The following is a 13837-nucleotide window of genomic DNA, read 5'->3' on the forward strand; positions in this document are numbered from 1 at the left end:
CTTCCTTAGGAGACTAAAGCTTTTTGTTAGTGCAGTTTTTCATTGATTTTGTTATGGTTATTTTTCTATAGATTTACTGAATATGCCTGAAAGAAAATGGATCACTGGGTTGTATATGGTGACATATGTACTTTGATGATAAATTTACTTTGAACCTTGAATATGCACTTAAGAAAGAATCATATATGAGAAAAGAGTGAGAGAATACAATCAATGAAATGAAACAACTAGGAGATTGCATAGTTTTGAATGGACAAAAGGTACACTTCTGCGCTGTAAGAATTCTTTGAGTAAATTTTTGTCTGAAAACATTTGCCTCAAAATGATTTTTGTGCCAGCTGATATCCTGCAAGCTGGGTTCTCCTTCATGTTATCCTTTTCTGGTGAACTAGCATCATTACATAGTAATTATCCTGGGGTGGGCTGGCCAGAGGGAGATCAACATCTAACTACGCTGCAGCAGCTTTTGCGGTAGCCAACTGTATGAAACACGCTGAAGGAACATGAATCAGATGTTCTAGAGAAGCGATTATGCTTTCTATGACTACGACAAGAAAAATGTGGCAACAGTTCTTTGGTTCCAGAATGCCCTGGGTTATATTTTAAATGCACATCTCCTTCTTTTGTCAATACAAGAGTACACCAAGTACAAGAGTACACCTCAAAACAAACCTGTGCTTAATATATTGTTCTGAGGCTAATATGTACTTTAGTAAAATTGAAGGCTTGTGTGTGTGTATTCAGAATATTAGTAATCAGGCTTTCTATTACCATAAATAAATGTAACTGAAACAGTTAAAATTATTTTCAATGGAATAGAAATAATTTATTTCTATCACCTGATGTTATTGTGAAGATGAAAGCAGTGCAAAGGATAGTAAATTAATTCAGTTATTAAACAAAATCTATTAGATTTTAAAGGCAAATTAACATCATTAAGTAATTTATGGATGAGAAAGGCCATTCAACCTTTGATTTTGTCTTTGTGTATAATTTTTCATTGATTCTATTGTATTCTTTATTCCCTTGTGAACACCTACAAGAAAATTAATCTCAAGATAATATATAGTGACATATGCATACTTTGATGATAAATTAATTTTGAAAAACCATTTTAATTCATCCATCTACTGAAATCAAGGTAGAAATTGAAGTATGACAAGAGCATATCTTCAAGAAATGAAAATGGAACCAATTTCTGACTCTTTGTAATTCATTCATCCTACATGGAGATACATGAGCCCATGTATGTGCGTAAACAACAGGAATCCTGCAGATGCTGGAAATTCAAGCAACACACATCAAAGTTGCTGGTGAACGCAGCAGGCCAGGCAGCATCTCTAGGAAGAGGTACAGTCGACGTTTCAGGCCGGGACCCTTCGTCAGGACTAACTGAAGGAAGAGCTAGTAAGAGATTTGAAAGTGGGAGTGGGAGGGACAGGGGGAGATCCAAACTGATAGGAGAAGACAGGAGGGAGATGCTGCCTGGCCTGCTGCGTTCACCAGCAACTTTGATGTGTGTTCCATGTATGTGCGTGTTTGGTTGCCACAGAATCAGAGTCTTGCTCTGCCAGTCCGGGGGTTGCTCGGTGGCGTAGCTTGAAGGACCAGAGGGGACTATTCCACACTGTATTGCAATAATAAAAAAATTTTTTAAAACAGGAAGTAATACAGGAGAAGTAAATTGAGGAAGTCAGATAAAATTAAATTCCAAGAACTTGCTAAGGCAATAAATGGTGGAACTTAAAAAAAAAAAGCACTTAACAAAACAAAAAAAAACACTCGGCCTGAAACGTCGACTGCACCTCTTCCTAGAGATGCTGCCTGGCCTGCTGCATTCACCAGCAACTTTTATGTGTCTTGCTTGAATTTCCAGCATCTGCAGAATTCCTGTTGTTTGTGTTTAACTTCTTATAAAAATAAGGTTTAAACACACAATAAATTTCCAGGTAGAGCAGAAAGAAGTTCCTTATATTCATTAATAAACTATAATTACACAATGTGGAATTTTAGCATTTTCTATGCATGAATTAGGATTGATCAGCCGATCATTCCCATGCATAGTTATCATCCAATCTAACCAGGGTTATAGAAAGTAGAGACAGAAAACAGGTTTTTATCATTGCAGAAGGTTTGTTTATTGTATATGCAGATACTGATTCTATCAGATGTCTGCACAGGTGATGGTGAAAAGTCTTGCTGCTTTCAACTTCTTTGCCCAAAACCAGTGGGAGCTCCATTTAATTTCCATTGCCATAGAAACATATGCACATTCTTCATATAACCTCCATGAAAGGAAATATGCTTTTACAGATATGTTTGATGATTTCTTAGCCTTTTCAAATTGACTGACAGAAAAGTAAGAAACGTAGCTGGTAATTTTTTCAGATTTCATTTCATGTGTTGTCAAAAGTTCATATCATCCCAGTATTTGCTATATTTCTCAATAGTAGAAAATAGTGGTGCTGATGAATTGTCTAATACGAAAAGAGCAAATAGAAAAGAAGATAGAAATATTGCTTGAATAATTCATGCAGAGGTACAGTAGTCATGAATTATTTCTGTGATACACAGCAGTATGCTTCAATTAGAATTTGAAAAGGATGAAGGGAAATGTGTAAAAAGGACAAATGTAGAGAAGGAAACCTCTGGATGATCAGCATCTTTGAAACAAAAGTCATGTCATTCTGTGTACAATAATTACTGATTTAAAGCAATTCTCTACCGAATATACTAGGTGATTAACTGCTCTCTGTGTTACAACAGTTTAAATGTGAAAAGTTCCAGAGGCAATCTGTTTGGAAGAAGACCACAGTGAGAGTACTCTCCAGAACTCATTTCTTTTTTCATTAATCAAGATCTTTATTGTTAACTTAAATTATGTTTCCAATATCTCCAAGAAGGATATTAGGGAGATATTTATATATGGTGTAAGAAGTATGAGCTAATGAAGTTATAAAATTTAGAAGCCATGTCTGAATTTAGAATACTGAATGCCAGCTATAATCCTTCCCAATTGTGATAACATGTAGACATCCTCAAGAAGCAGCAAGCTATATATTCAGTTAAATTTGTCTGCATGATACAATCAAGTTCTCACCCCCCCCCCATAGACAGATTTCCAAGTCTAATAAATGGAAGGAGTGAAAGAAAGGATTTTCACTCGATATTGAGATCGCTTTAGCAGAAAAAATGTTATGATTTCTCATTAGTAACATGGGGTGAAAATATACCTACCACTAATCTTTACAATGACAATCTGAAAAGTGTATTTGATGCATTACAAGCCTTTTGCAACCCACCTATAAGTTCAACAGTTGCTCACTGACCTGTTTTTTTTTTAGACAAATGCTACCAGGAGTAGTAAGAATCCTACTTTTAATTTTTTTAATGGATCTATGATTTTTGTAGATTTGCTCTTCAGGTATAGGTTACTTGTGGGATCTGGGTGCCTGGTCTGTGGAAAGACAAAAGATAGGTAATCATAAATCCTGAAAAGTGAATGAGGACTCGTTAAGCAGCTATTGAAACCCAGACTGGAAAAGTTAGATGGCCAGCAGAAGGGAGTATATATGCTGAAGTGTAAGACACATAGGGGCAGACAAAGGAATGTTGCAAAGGTTACTTAGTTGTTGAGCTGAACTGAGTATGCCTCGACCCTTTTGATTATGTGTTTTATTTTGTTACTTGCATGATTTTTTTGTGGCGGTTTGATGTTTTTCTTTGAACAGGTTCTTTTTTCTCATGGCAGTCTGTGGGAAGATGAATCTCAGGGTTGTGTACTGCATACTTACTTTGATAGTAAATGTACTTTGAATCTTTGAAAATATTGTGTAGCCCCAAATGAAATATCTGTTTATGTGGAAAAATGTACACAATCTGGATTGGAAAATATTTTAAAAAACAGGATATGATGAATAAGACATTGAAAATTCATGTAGTGGATGAGATGAGCTGTGTAGGACAGAGACAGGGTTTGATTCAAATTACTAATTGATCCTAGCAGTTCAGTCCAGAGACTTGTGAGTAGACAGACTGAAATCTGCTCTCAAGAATACCAAGAGACTAGTTTTAAGTGACCAAAATAAGAAACCTATTTTAGATAAAGACATCCAAAGTGAACTTGATATAGCAGAAATAACACAATTGGGATATGTTAGAAAACTCAGGAAATCTTATTGTTTTTCATGTTTATTAAGAACATTAGATATGTTTTTAAAGTCCAAGAATGACATGGAAGTTTATGGAGAAAAGCTAAGTTTTTATCCAGGTCAACTTGGGTATATACACAATACTGTCTAATGCGGTCAGGCCACACGGCATAGTAGAGCTGCTGTTTCATGAGGTTGTATCTGTATCCCTAAACCAGACACACAAGAGACTCCAGATGATGGAATCTGGAGAAATAAACACTCTGCTGAAGAACTCAGTGAGTCAAGCAGTAGGAGGAAGGAAGCTGTCGACATTTTGGGCCTAAATCGAACGTCAGCATTGAGAGTGGAGAGATGAGGTGGATAGCATAGCGGCAATTACTGACTGAGGCGCATTGTAGATGACAGCCGGGTAGTGCCACATGGGGAAGGTGAGCAGGGCTGGAGATGGAAGACTGTGGCAAGTGAATGGAGACGGAGAAAGAGAGACAAAAATATTTAAAAAACAACACATGGAGTAAGATGGGGGAGGTGTGAAGATTGGAGACAGCTGCTGGAGAGAGACAAGGAAGAAGTTCAGAGCTAGATTCTGATAAATAAAGAAGGTGAAAAGGGAAACCATTGGAGGAGAAGGGAGAAGTGAATGACAGGTTGGATCAGATGGGGGGGCGGGGAGGTTGGGTGGAAGTGGGGGACCTGTATATGAAGTTGGTAGATGGAGAAGAGGGAAGGGAGGACAAAAATAAGGGGACAAGAGGATCAGAAGGAGAAATGGAGGAGAGGGAGGAAGAAGGAAAAAAGGAAAATGGGGAGGGGGGAACTAAATTTGGAAAACTCTACATTTATGCTACTGGGTTGTGGGCTATCCAGTCAGAATAAAAGCTCCTGATTGTTGTGTGGGGCTTCATTGTCTCAGTAGAGGACTAGCTTGGACAGGTCAATGAGGGAATGGGGTGGGGGGGGAAAGAGGTGATTGATCAGCAACTGAGAGCTCAGGATGGCAATTAAATGATATCACTCCAATGCTTTTGTTAGTCGTCCAGAGTTTGATATTTGCTATATACACACAGAAGTTTATTTAGGGAGATGTGTGGTGGGTCAGAATATTGAACAAAATATTTTAAAAAGCAACAAAATGATTAGCAAGTTATTAAAGAGGGAGAAAAAAAAGCTATAATATGAGACAAATCTAGACAGAATTGTGAAAATAATCTGTACAGAAATTTACAAATAAAAGAGTTAATAATAAAGTGAGTGTTGGTCTTACTGAAAGTGAGCTCAGGTAATTAGTAATGGAAAATCAGGAGGTGACAGATTAATTAAATAGTTGTACTACATAAGAGAATGCAGTATCTTCAGATTTAGCTACAACTATTAAAATGAAAATGAAGGTGGAACTTGGAAAAATTATAATCACCAGGAAAATTGGTCCTGAGCAAATTGTTGGATCTACAGTATATAGGTTGACAAGTCCTCAGGTCTTGATGGACTTCATCTACGGTCATAAAAAAATAGTGAAATGTTTACCAACTGGCTTTAATCTCCAAAATTCACTGGATTGCAATTGTAAATTGTTATTCAAAAAGAGAGACAGAAAGCAGGAAGCTACAAGCTAATTAGCTCAAAGTCTGCCATAGGGAAAATATTAGAAGATATTATTAAGGAAATCATGGCAGGGCACTTAGAAAAAAATCAAGGTAATAAGACAAGGTCAGAATGATTTTGTGAAAGGGAAATCATGTTGCACTGATTTATTGTGTTTCTTTCAACAGTAATACACTGTGGATAAAGGGGACTGATGTCAGATAGAGTGCTGCATCAAAGGTTATTGTGGAATATAAAAGATGGAAACATTGGTGCAATAGAATATTGCCTGGCTAATGGGAAACAAAATAGGCAGTAATGTATCACTTGCTGGTTGGCAAGATGTTATGACTGATGAGCCACAGGGTTCAGGGATGGGGCCTCAACTTTTTAAATGATTTTTAAATAAAGGCACCAGAGGTATAGTTGCTACATTTTCTGATGACACAATGTGGCAAAATATGTCATGCAAAGGACATTTGGAGGCTGCAAAAGGATTTAGATTTAGCAATTGGAATATAATGTTGGAAAATGTCATGTTGTCCATTTTATCTTGAAAAATAAAAATGCATATTATCTACAGAAGAACCTGTGTCTTAGTGTAGGATTCACAGAAGACCAGTATGCAAGCACTGCAATTAATTTACAAGGGAGAACAAGCTTGTTAAACATATAATGGTTATAGTGCAACAGTGAAACCCCATCTGGAATACTAGGTACAGCATTGGTCTCCTTTAATAAGTAAATATGTTAGAGGCAGCTCAGAGAATGATTTATATCAAAATTAATGGCATTTTCATTTCTAAATCACAAATAACAGATTGGCAATGCAAAATGAGCAATATATGGAAACAACAAAGAGTAGAAGATTGATGCAAAATGGCGCTGGAGCGTGGTGACTCTTTGCAAGCTGCTCCCCGCAGATCTATTCATGACTTCTAGTAGAATTGTTCTGCTCTTTTGTTTCACTGAACTCTGTAATGATTCAATCTGTATGAGCAGCATGCAAAACAAGCTTTTCACTTTAGAAAGATAGAGTTCATTTACAAAGATAGGTGTGTAAAAAGGGCCCGAAGGATCATTGGGGACCCATGTCACCCCAACCACAAACTGTTCCAGCTGCTACCATACGGGAAACGGTACCGCAGCATAAAAGCCAGGGCCAATAGTCTCCGAGATAGCTTCTTCCACCAGGCTATCAGACTGATTACGTTATGCTGATTTGAGTGTATTTCTATGTTACATTGGCTGTTCTATTTATTATAAATTACTATTATAGCATATTGCACATTTAGACAGAGACGTAACGTAAAGATTTTTACTCCTCATGTATGTGAAGGATGTAAGAAATAAAGTCAATTCAATTCAATTCACTGCTTCTTGGTACCTGTGACAATAACAACCCATTCCTCATACAAGACTAATATTTGAAAATTTTGCATTTTGTCTTTGAGGGAGGGTAAGACAGTTTAGTCTTCTATCTGCTGGAGTTGATAAGAACTTGGTTGAAAGCTTGTGGAATATTTAAGATCAGAATCGTTGTTTAAAAACAAGGGGTGGCTCATTTAACACAGACTAAGGCCAGGGTTTGTTTTTAACAATAGATTATATATATTTTGAACTTATTTCCTCTGGTGGTTTAAGGCAGAGTCAGACAAATTCCTGATAAGCAAAAGGGTGAACGGATATGGGAGTTGCAGGAATGAAGAATTGAGGTTACAATCAGTTCAGCCAAGAATGTTACTGAATGATGGATCATGTTGAGGGGGTTGAGTGACATTATTCCTGTTACAAATATTTATATTTGTATGATTATATCATTCACCTCAAGGTTGCGTGCTTAGCCGACTAATCTATCCTCTCTACACTCACAACTATGTGGCAAAGCACAGCTCAAATGGCATCCATAAATTCACCGATGACTGCACTGTTGGTAAAATCTCAGATGGCGACCTGGATGTGTACAGGAGTGAGGTAGATAGGATGGTTGAGTGGTGCCACAACAACCTCATACTTAATGTCAGCAAGACTGAGGAATTGTGGACTGCAAGAAGGGTATGTCATGAGAGTACGTACTAGTCCTCAGAGGGCAAAAAGGTGAGCAGCTTCAAGTTCCTCAGTGTCATCATCTTGGGGAATCTATCCAGGGGGCCCAACACATTGATGTAGTCGTGAAGAGGGCATGCTAGCAGCACTACTTTGTTGAGAAGATGTGGCACATCACCAAAGACTCATTCAAATTTCTATAGATGTACGGTTGAGAGCATTCTGATTGGTGGCATCACAGCGTGGTATGGAGGTTCTCATGCACAGGATCTCAAGAGTCTGCAGAGCATTACAGACTCAGCTAGCCAAGAAAGTGGCATCACTAAGAATATTCACCGTCTGGGACATAGCCTCTTGTTACTAGCATCAAAGAGGTACAGCAGGCTGAAGACCAACACTCAATGATTCAGGAATAGCTCTTCCCCTCCAGGTTTCTAAATGGTTCATGAACCCATGAAGACAAATTTATTATTCCTTTTTTTTTGTACTATGTTTTGTAACTTACAGAAATTTCATGACTTTGCTCTGGACTGCTGCTGCTAAACAACAAATTTCATGTCATATAAAACAGAGAAAATAAATCTGCTTCTAATTCTAATGTAAATAGCTGAAGGTGCCACTGACTAACTTGGGACATTTCTGGACCTTACAATACCATACGATTGTTTTGTTAAATATGAACACAAACACCCCTCATAGATTAATATATTCACATGGAGCTCCTTGAGGCATTGATCGTGTGGATAGTCAGAGGCTTTTTCCCAGGGCTGAAATGGTTGCCACAAGAGGGCACAGGTTTAAGGTGCTTGGGAGCACTACAGAGAAGATGTCAGGGGTAAGTTTTTTTACCCAGAGAGTGGTGAGTGTGTGGAATGGGCTGCCGCCAACGGTGGTGGAGGCAGATACGATAGGGTCTTTTAAGAGACTTTTGGTAGGTACATGGAGCTTAGAAAAATAGAGGGCTATGGGTAACCCTAGTAATTTCTAAGGTAGGGACATGTTCGGCACAACTTTGTGGGCCGAGGGGCCTGTATTGTGCTGTAGATTTTCTATGTTTCTATACCTGAGCTTACATTTGTAAAAGTCATCAGATTTGTGAGTATGAGTGAAATAACACTGAAAATCATAAAGGAGTTTGGTTCACTTCAAGATGCAGAGTTAAATTTAGTAAGCACAGCGCAAGGGCCATCTGCTGTGTAGCTGTAATGATATTGGATTGAGAATTGGCTGAAATTGGGCCAGAAGTTCCCTTCATGACAAATAGTGACAAAACAAAAGACACAGTGAATTCACAGTAACAGTGATGGTCTTCTACACTCTCCTATCAGATTCCCCCCTTCTCCAGCCCTTTATCTCTTTCACCAATTAACTTCCCAGCTCTTTACTTCATTCCTGCCCTCTCCTGGCTTCACCTATCGCTTTGTACTTCTTCCTCCCCACCCCCCCACCTTCTTGCTCTGACATCTCATCTTTTTTTCCCCAGTTCTGATGAAGGGTCTCAGCCCAAAACTTCGACTGTTTACTCTTTTCCATAGATGCCACCTGGCCTGCTGAGCTCCTCCAGCATTTTGTGAGTGTTGCTTTGATTTCCATCATCTGCAGATTTTCTCGTGTTTGTGAATTCACAGTGCTGTTTAAGTAAACAGCTTGGTAATGAGTATGGATACTTCTGAAGTCTACTTAGTAATAGAGAGTGATACTCAGTACGAACTAGTACAAGTGTAGCCTGGGGTAAAGTACACACTCAGGACAACAAATACTTTTTCGTGTTTTAATTCTTTTATCTGTTTAAGATGTTTAAGTGCCAGAAGAGGGTCGTGAAACAAAACGAACGAATTTACAACCAGTTCTTGCCGTTACAATCACAGTTTAACTTTTGAATCACACCCTTGTGTATGGACAGAATTGCATATGCAGTATAAAAAATACCAGAACTAATACGGTACTAATACGGTAGTGGCAATCCTGAAGGAACACAATACAAACATTAGAATCCCACCCACCCTGCATCTTATACATAGCAGCGAAAAATGTAAGCGAATACATCTCATCTAAGATGCACACGCGTGCTGAACTTCCGAACAGAGACTAAACATTCACGTTACGTGGTTACATGCACAATCAGTCCTGATACAATGAAGTTAGACAAAAGGTACAACTTTTACAAGGTATTGCCTGGTAGTTAAATTACAGGAAGACTGACCTACTTGGATGGTGAGGAACTTTGCATAAGCCATGCTACCCAGCGTCGATTTCTTCACTCATGGAAATCTAAAGCATCCAAATGTAAAACATGTCAAATTACCGATATTCTCGATTCGCCAACAAGCATAAATGAATTCACATGGATATCGTCAATTAATGCTCACCTTTCCTCACCATGCCTAGTCTCGGGGAGGAACTCAATTCCAACGCCCCACCAGTGTCTTCAGCAGAAACAAAATAGTCTCCCCACTATCCCGCGTATGCTTAATGACATCACTGTCTCCCTTAAAGGCACAGACAACTATTCTAGCATTACCCGGATGGATGCCTAAGTACACTTTTAACGATACTGAATAAGATCCGACGGTCACCTGGTTACATTCTTCCTTGCATTCAAGTAATCGTCCTCGATTACTTGCTCACTACAAGGGTACTTTTAACCTCTTTAACTGCTTCTCTAAAGAGAACTGAACTGAGACTAGCCAGTCATGTTTCTGGTCCACCGTCTGTTCTTGCCCCAGCGGAGCATCCACGGGCAAGTGGGGATCCACCCCAAACAACAGATAGTAAGGTGAATACCCGGTGGTTGCATGAGGTGTCGCATTATATGCATACACCAACTCGGGTAGATGTTCTGGCCATCTGCGCTTCTTTTCTGAGGCAACGAATGCAACAAATCATGCATCGTCCTGTTGAAACGCTCTCACTGCGTGTTTCCAGTAGGATGATGAGGTGTGGTACAGCTTTTCTTTACCCCATATAGTTTGCAAAGCTCCGCTATCACCACACTTTCGAAGTTACAGCCCTGGTCAGAATGCAATCTCTCAGGGACACCGTACTTCATGAAACATTCCCTCAAGAGCACCCTTGCTGTGGTATCCGCCTTTTGATCCCATGTCGGAAATGCTTGGGTGAATTTAGTGAAAACGTCCATGACCACTAAGACATTTTCACTCCCATCAGTTGCCGGCTCCAACACAGTGAAATCTACCGCTACAACTTCAAGCGGCCTGGAAGCCAGAAATGACTTCATGGGGGTGGGGGGGGGGGGCGGATCCTAGGCTGCGGCATCTTAGTACACAACGTGGACAATTTTTGACCCACCGTGCCACATCCTCGTGTATGCCCACCCAAAAACATCAACTTCTCAACAACTGCAGAGTACGTTCTATACTTTGATGGCCCATAGAGTCATGTACATACTCTAACACTTTGCTCCTCAAGCTGTTAGGTACCAGAGGCTGGTAACACTCCCCAAGCTTCTCATCCTCAACTACCCTATACAGTTACCCTTTACGCTCCCGATACTGTCGCAGTGCCTTAACAGAGACAAAACAGGTTTAGGCAGAGTTTTACGCTCCTGGCCACTCAGCTTTCTTTTCTGATCCCATTAGTCTCTTAGGACACCTAACACAGGGTCTTGCTGCTGAAAAGTACGCAAGTCTCCATTAGAGTAACCTGGGAGGGTTGGAGTGTTCCCTTGCATTGGACCACTTACATCACTAGTACCAGCTTCCCAGGCTCAAATTTGCTTAGCTGTTAAGACCAGCGGTAACCAGTGCTGGGTCAAGGGCAGTGCCGTGATTGATCAAACTACAGATCGCCACAGCCTCATCAAACTCCGCATCGTCTGAGACAGGCTCAGGCTCCCCTGCAAATGGCTGCCTAGAGACTGCATCAGCCACGGTATTGCTCCGACCCGGACCATCCTGGACATCGAAGTCAAACACTGCGTAGACAAGTTGCCTACACTGGCTGATAATGTTCATGCCTACAATAAATGGTTCAGTGCTAACAGGATCCCTGACTACTAGAAAGCTACAATTTGGTATCTTCATGCCCATTGCTTGAACTTCTAGCTCTAGGTACCCAAGGTAAGGAATATCCAGACTGTTTGCAGCTGCTAGCCTAAGCCAGTCAGCAATGGACAACATACCCCTGTCCTCTCCATTCAAGTGTTCTCAAAAGAACTGCTCGGTCAGTGTGCTTACCTGATTACCTGTGTCCAACAGACAACGGACAGCGACACCTGAAATTTAAAGCTCCACAACTGGACATGTCCCTATGGCACCTTGCAGCAACTGGGCACGGGGTAGCTGTACATTATCTGTATCTATGAGGTTCCGCCGAATTGCTCGACTCCCAACCTCTTGAGAGCAGGAAGAATCAGACTCCACTTCCCTTGCATCCCGCCTCCGTGGGCAATTCTTGGCCAAATGCCCTCCCACCTGACACTTGAAACATATTGGTTGCCCATCTTCTGTGAACTTAGGCTGTAAATTATGTCTGCTACTAGTAGTGCATGTAAAATCCCTCTGTACAGTGAGATCTTTCACCGCTTGAGTCAATTCACTAAGGGCTTTGCCCTGCTCTGTGACCACTTTAAGGACGTCATCTAGTGTGACAGACTCAGATTCCTGAGCTTTAAGAATCGAGCACTGTGCCTGGCCACTGCTACACTTTGACTTTCCAGACCTTGTATTTCCCAGGGGCTCTTCTACAAGCCACAAACGAGCCTCCTCCCTCACTTCTATCATTGAGGACTCAGGGTGGTCCCGCACGAATCAGTGGACTCCCTTCTGAGGGAAGGATCCCTGATTCCCTCTATAAATTGATCTCTTAGCATCACCCTCTCATTGGTCACAGCATCAGGGGAGTGCTGCAGTATCAAGTTAAGAGCTTGGGCTAGGGGATGTGAAAACTCTCTTACATCTTCACCCTCACGCTGTTTGCGACTGTAGAAGCTATGCCACAGCTGGAGTGCACTACACTCGTCTCTAAAAGCTTCCCTGAGACAGGTGAACAAGTCATCAGCCCGGTCTTCCTCAGCATCACTGCGCATACGTGCTTCCTCTAAGGCTTCACTCCTGCAGGGACATAACAAAGTCATACTGATCCTGGTCACACTGATTTCTACTATGAAGTGCACATTGTACTTCTTCAATAAAGTCATCAACAGACCTCCCATCTTTCTCAACATCTCCCATAAATGGAACAATGTGTCTTTCCCTTGGGACATATACATAGGACCTCTTGTTTAATTTATCTATGGTTGCCATGGCTTCATCATACCTACTACGCAATTCCCTAATTTGTTCATTCAAATCAAGTTCAACTGGTGTGTCCTCTGAGCATGACATAGTAAAAGCTCAAGTCTTTAAAGTTCACACAACAAGCCTGCAAAAGGAGTTGCTGCTGTCCTTTGTTGCAAACACGAAGGCTTCACAGCCCGCAGTTCTCTGGGTCCACGTCACCGCTCTGCATCCTGATGTCAGTCGCTGACGTCCCGTCCCATTCCTGAGGCTCCACCACGCTCTCCACGAGGCAACAGGCACTCTCTCCTTCCGCCCCACGGGAACACGGTCCTGTCTTCACCACTACCGTATATTATACTGCATACAACAATCAGAGACCCTCTAAACTGGCTTGGAATTAGCCCCACTCCTGGTACCAAATTTTGTAGCCTGGGGAAAAGTACACACTCAGGACAACAAATACAAAGTGTACTTTTTCGGGTTTTAATTCCTTTATCTGTTTTAGATGTTTAAGTGCCAGAAGAGGGTCACGAAACAAAACGAATTTACAACTAGTTCTTGCCATTACAATCACAATTTAACTTTCGATCCACACCCTTGTGGATGGTAGAATTGCATATGCAGTATAAAAAATACCAGAACTGATACGGTACTAATACGGTAGTGGCAATCCTGAAGGAACAAAATACAAACAACATTAGAATCCCACCCAGCCTGCATCTCATACATAGCAGCGAAAAATGTAAGCGAATACATCTCATCTAAGATGCACACACGTGCTGAACTTCCGAACAGAGACTAAACATTCACGTTACA

The 13837-nt window shown here is 40.6% G+C and overlaps 1 protein-coding gene across 8 annotated transcripts in view; it reads right to left on the reverse strand.

Annotated features, from left to right (window-relative positions):
* Positions 1-13837, reverse strand: part of LOC140186625 (pendrin-like) — a 105254-nt gene that overhangs the window by 77634 nt on the left and 13783 nt on the right. For 6 of the 8 annotated variants that reach the window (XM_072240986.1, XM_072240989.1, XM_072240985.1 and 3 more), the window contains one exon: positions 9989-13693. In XM_072240986.1, coding sequence (XP_072097087.1) covers positions 9989-10011 — 23 coding nt within the window. In that variant the 5' untranslated portion in view covers positions 10012-13693. Of the gene's footprint in view, positions 1-3329; positions 3395-9984; positions 13694-13837 lie in introns of those variants that run through there. The other 2 variants (XM_072240990.1, XM_072240992.1) reach the window with 2 other exon arrangements.

The sequence above is a fragment of the Mobula birostris genome, chromosome 23, assembly GCF_030028105.1.
Source record: "Mobula birostris isolate sMobBir1 chromosome 23, sMobBir1.hap1, whole genome shotgun sequence".
Classification (NCBI taxonomy): Eukaryota; Metazoa; Chordata; class Chondrichthyes; order Myliobatiformes; family Myliobatidae; genus Mobula; species Mobula birostris.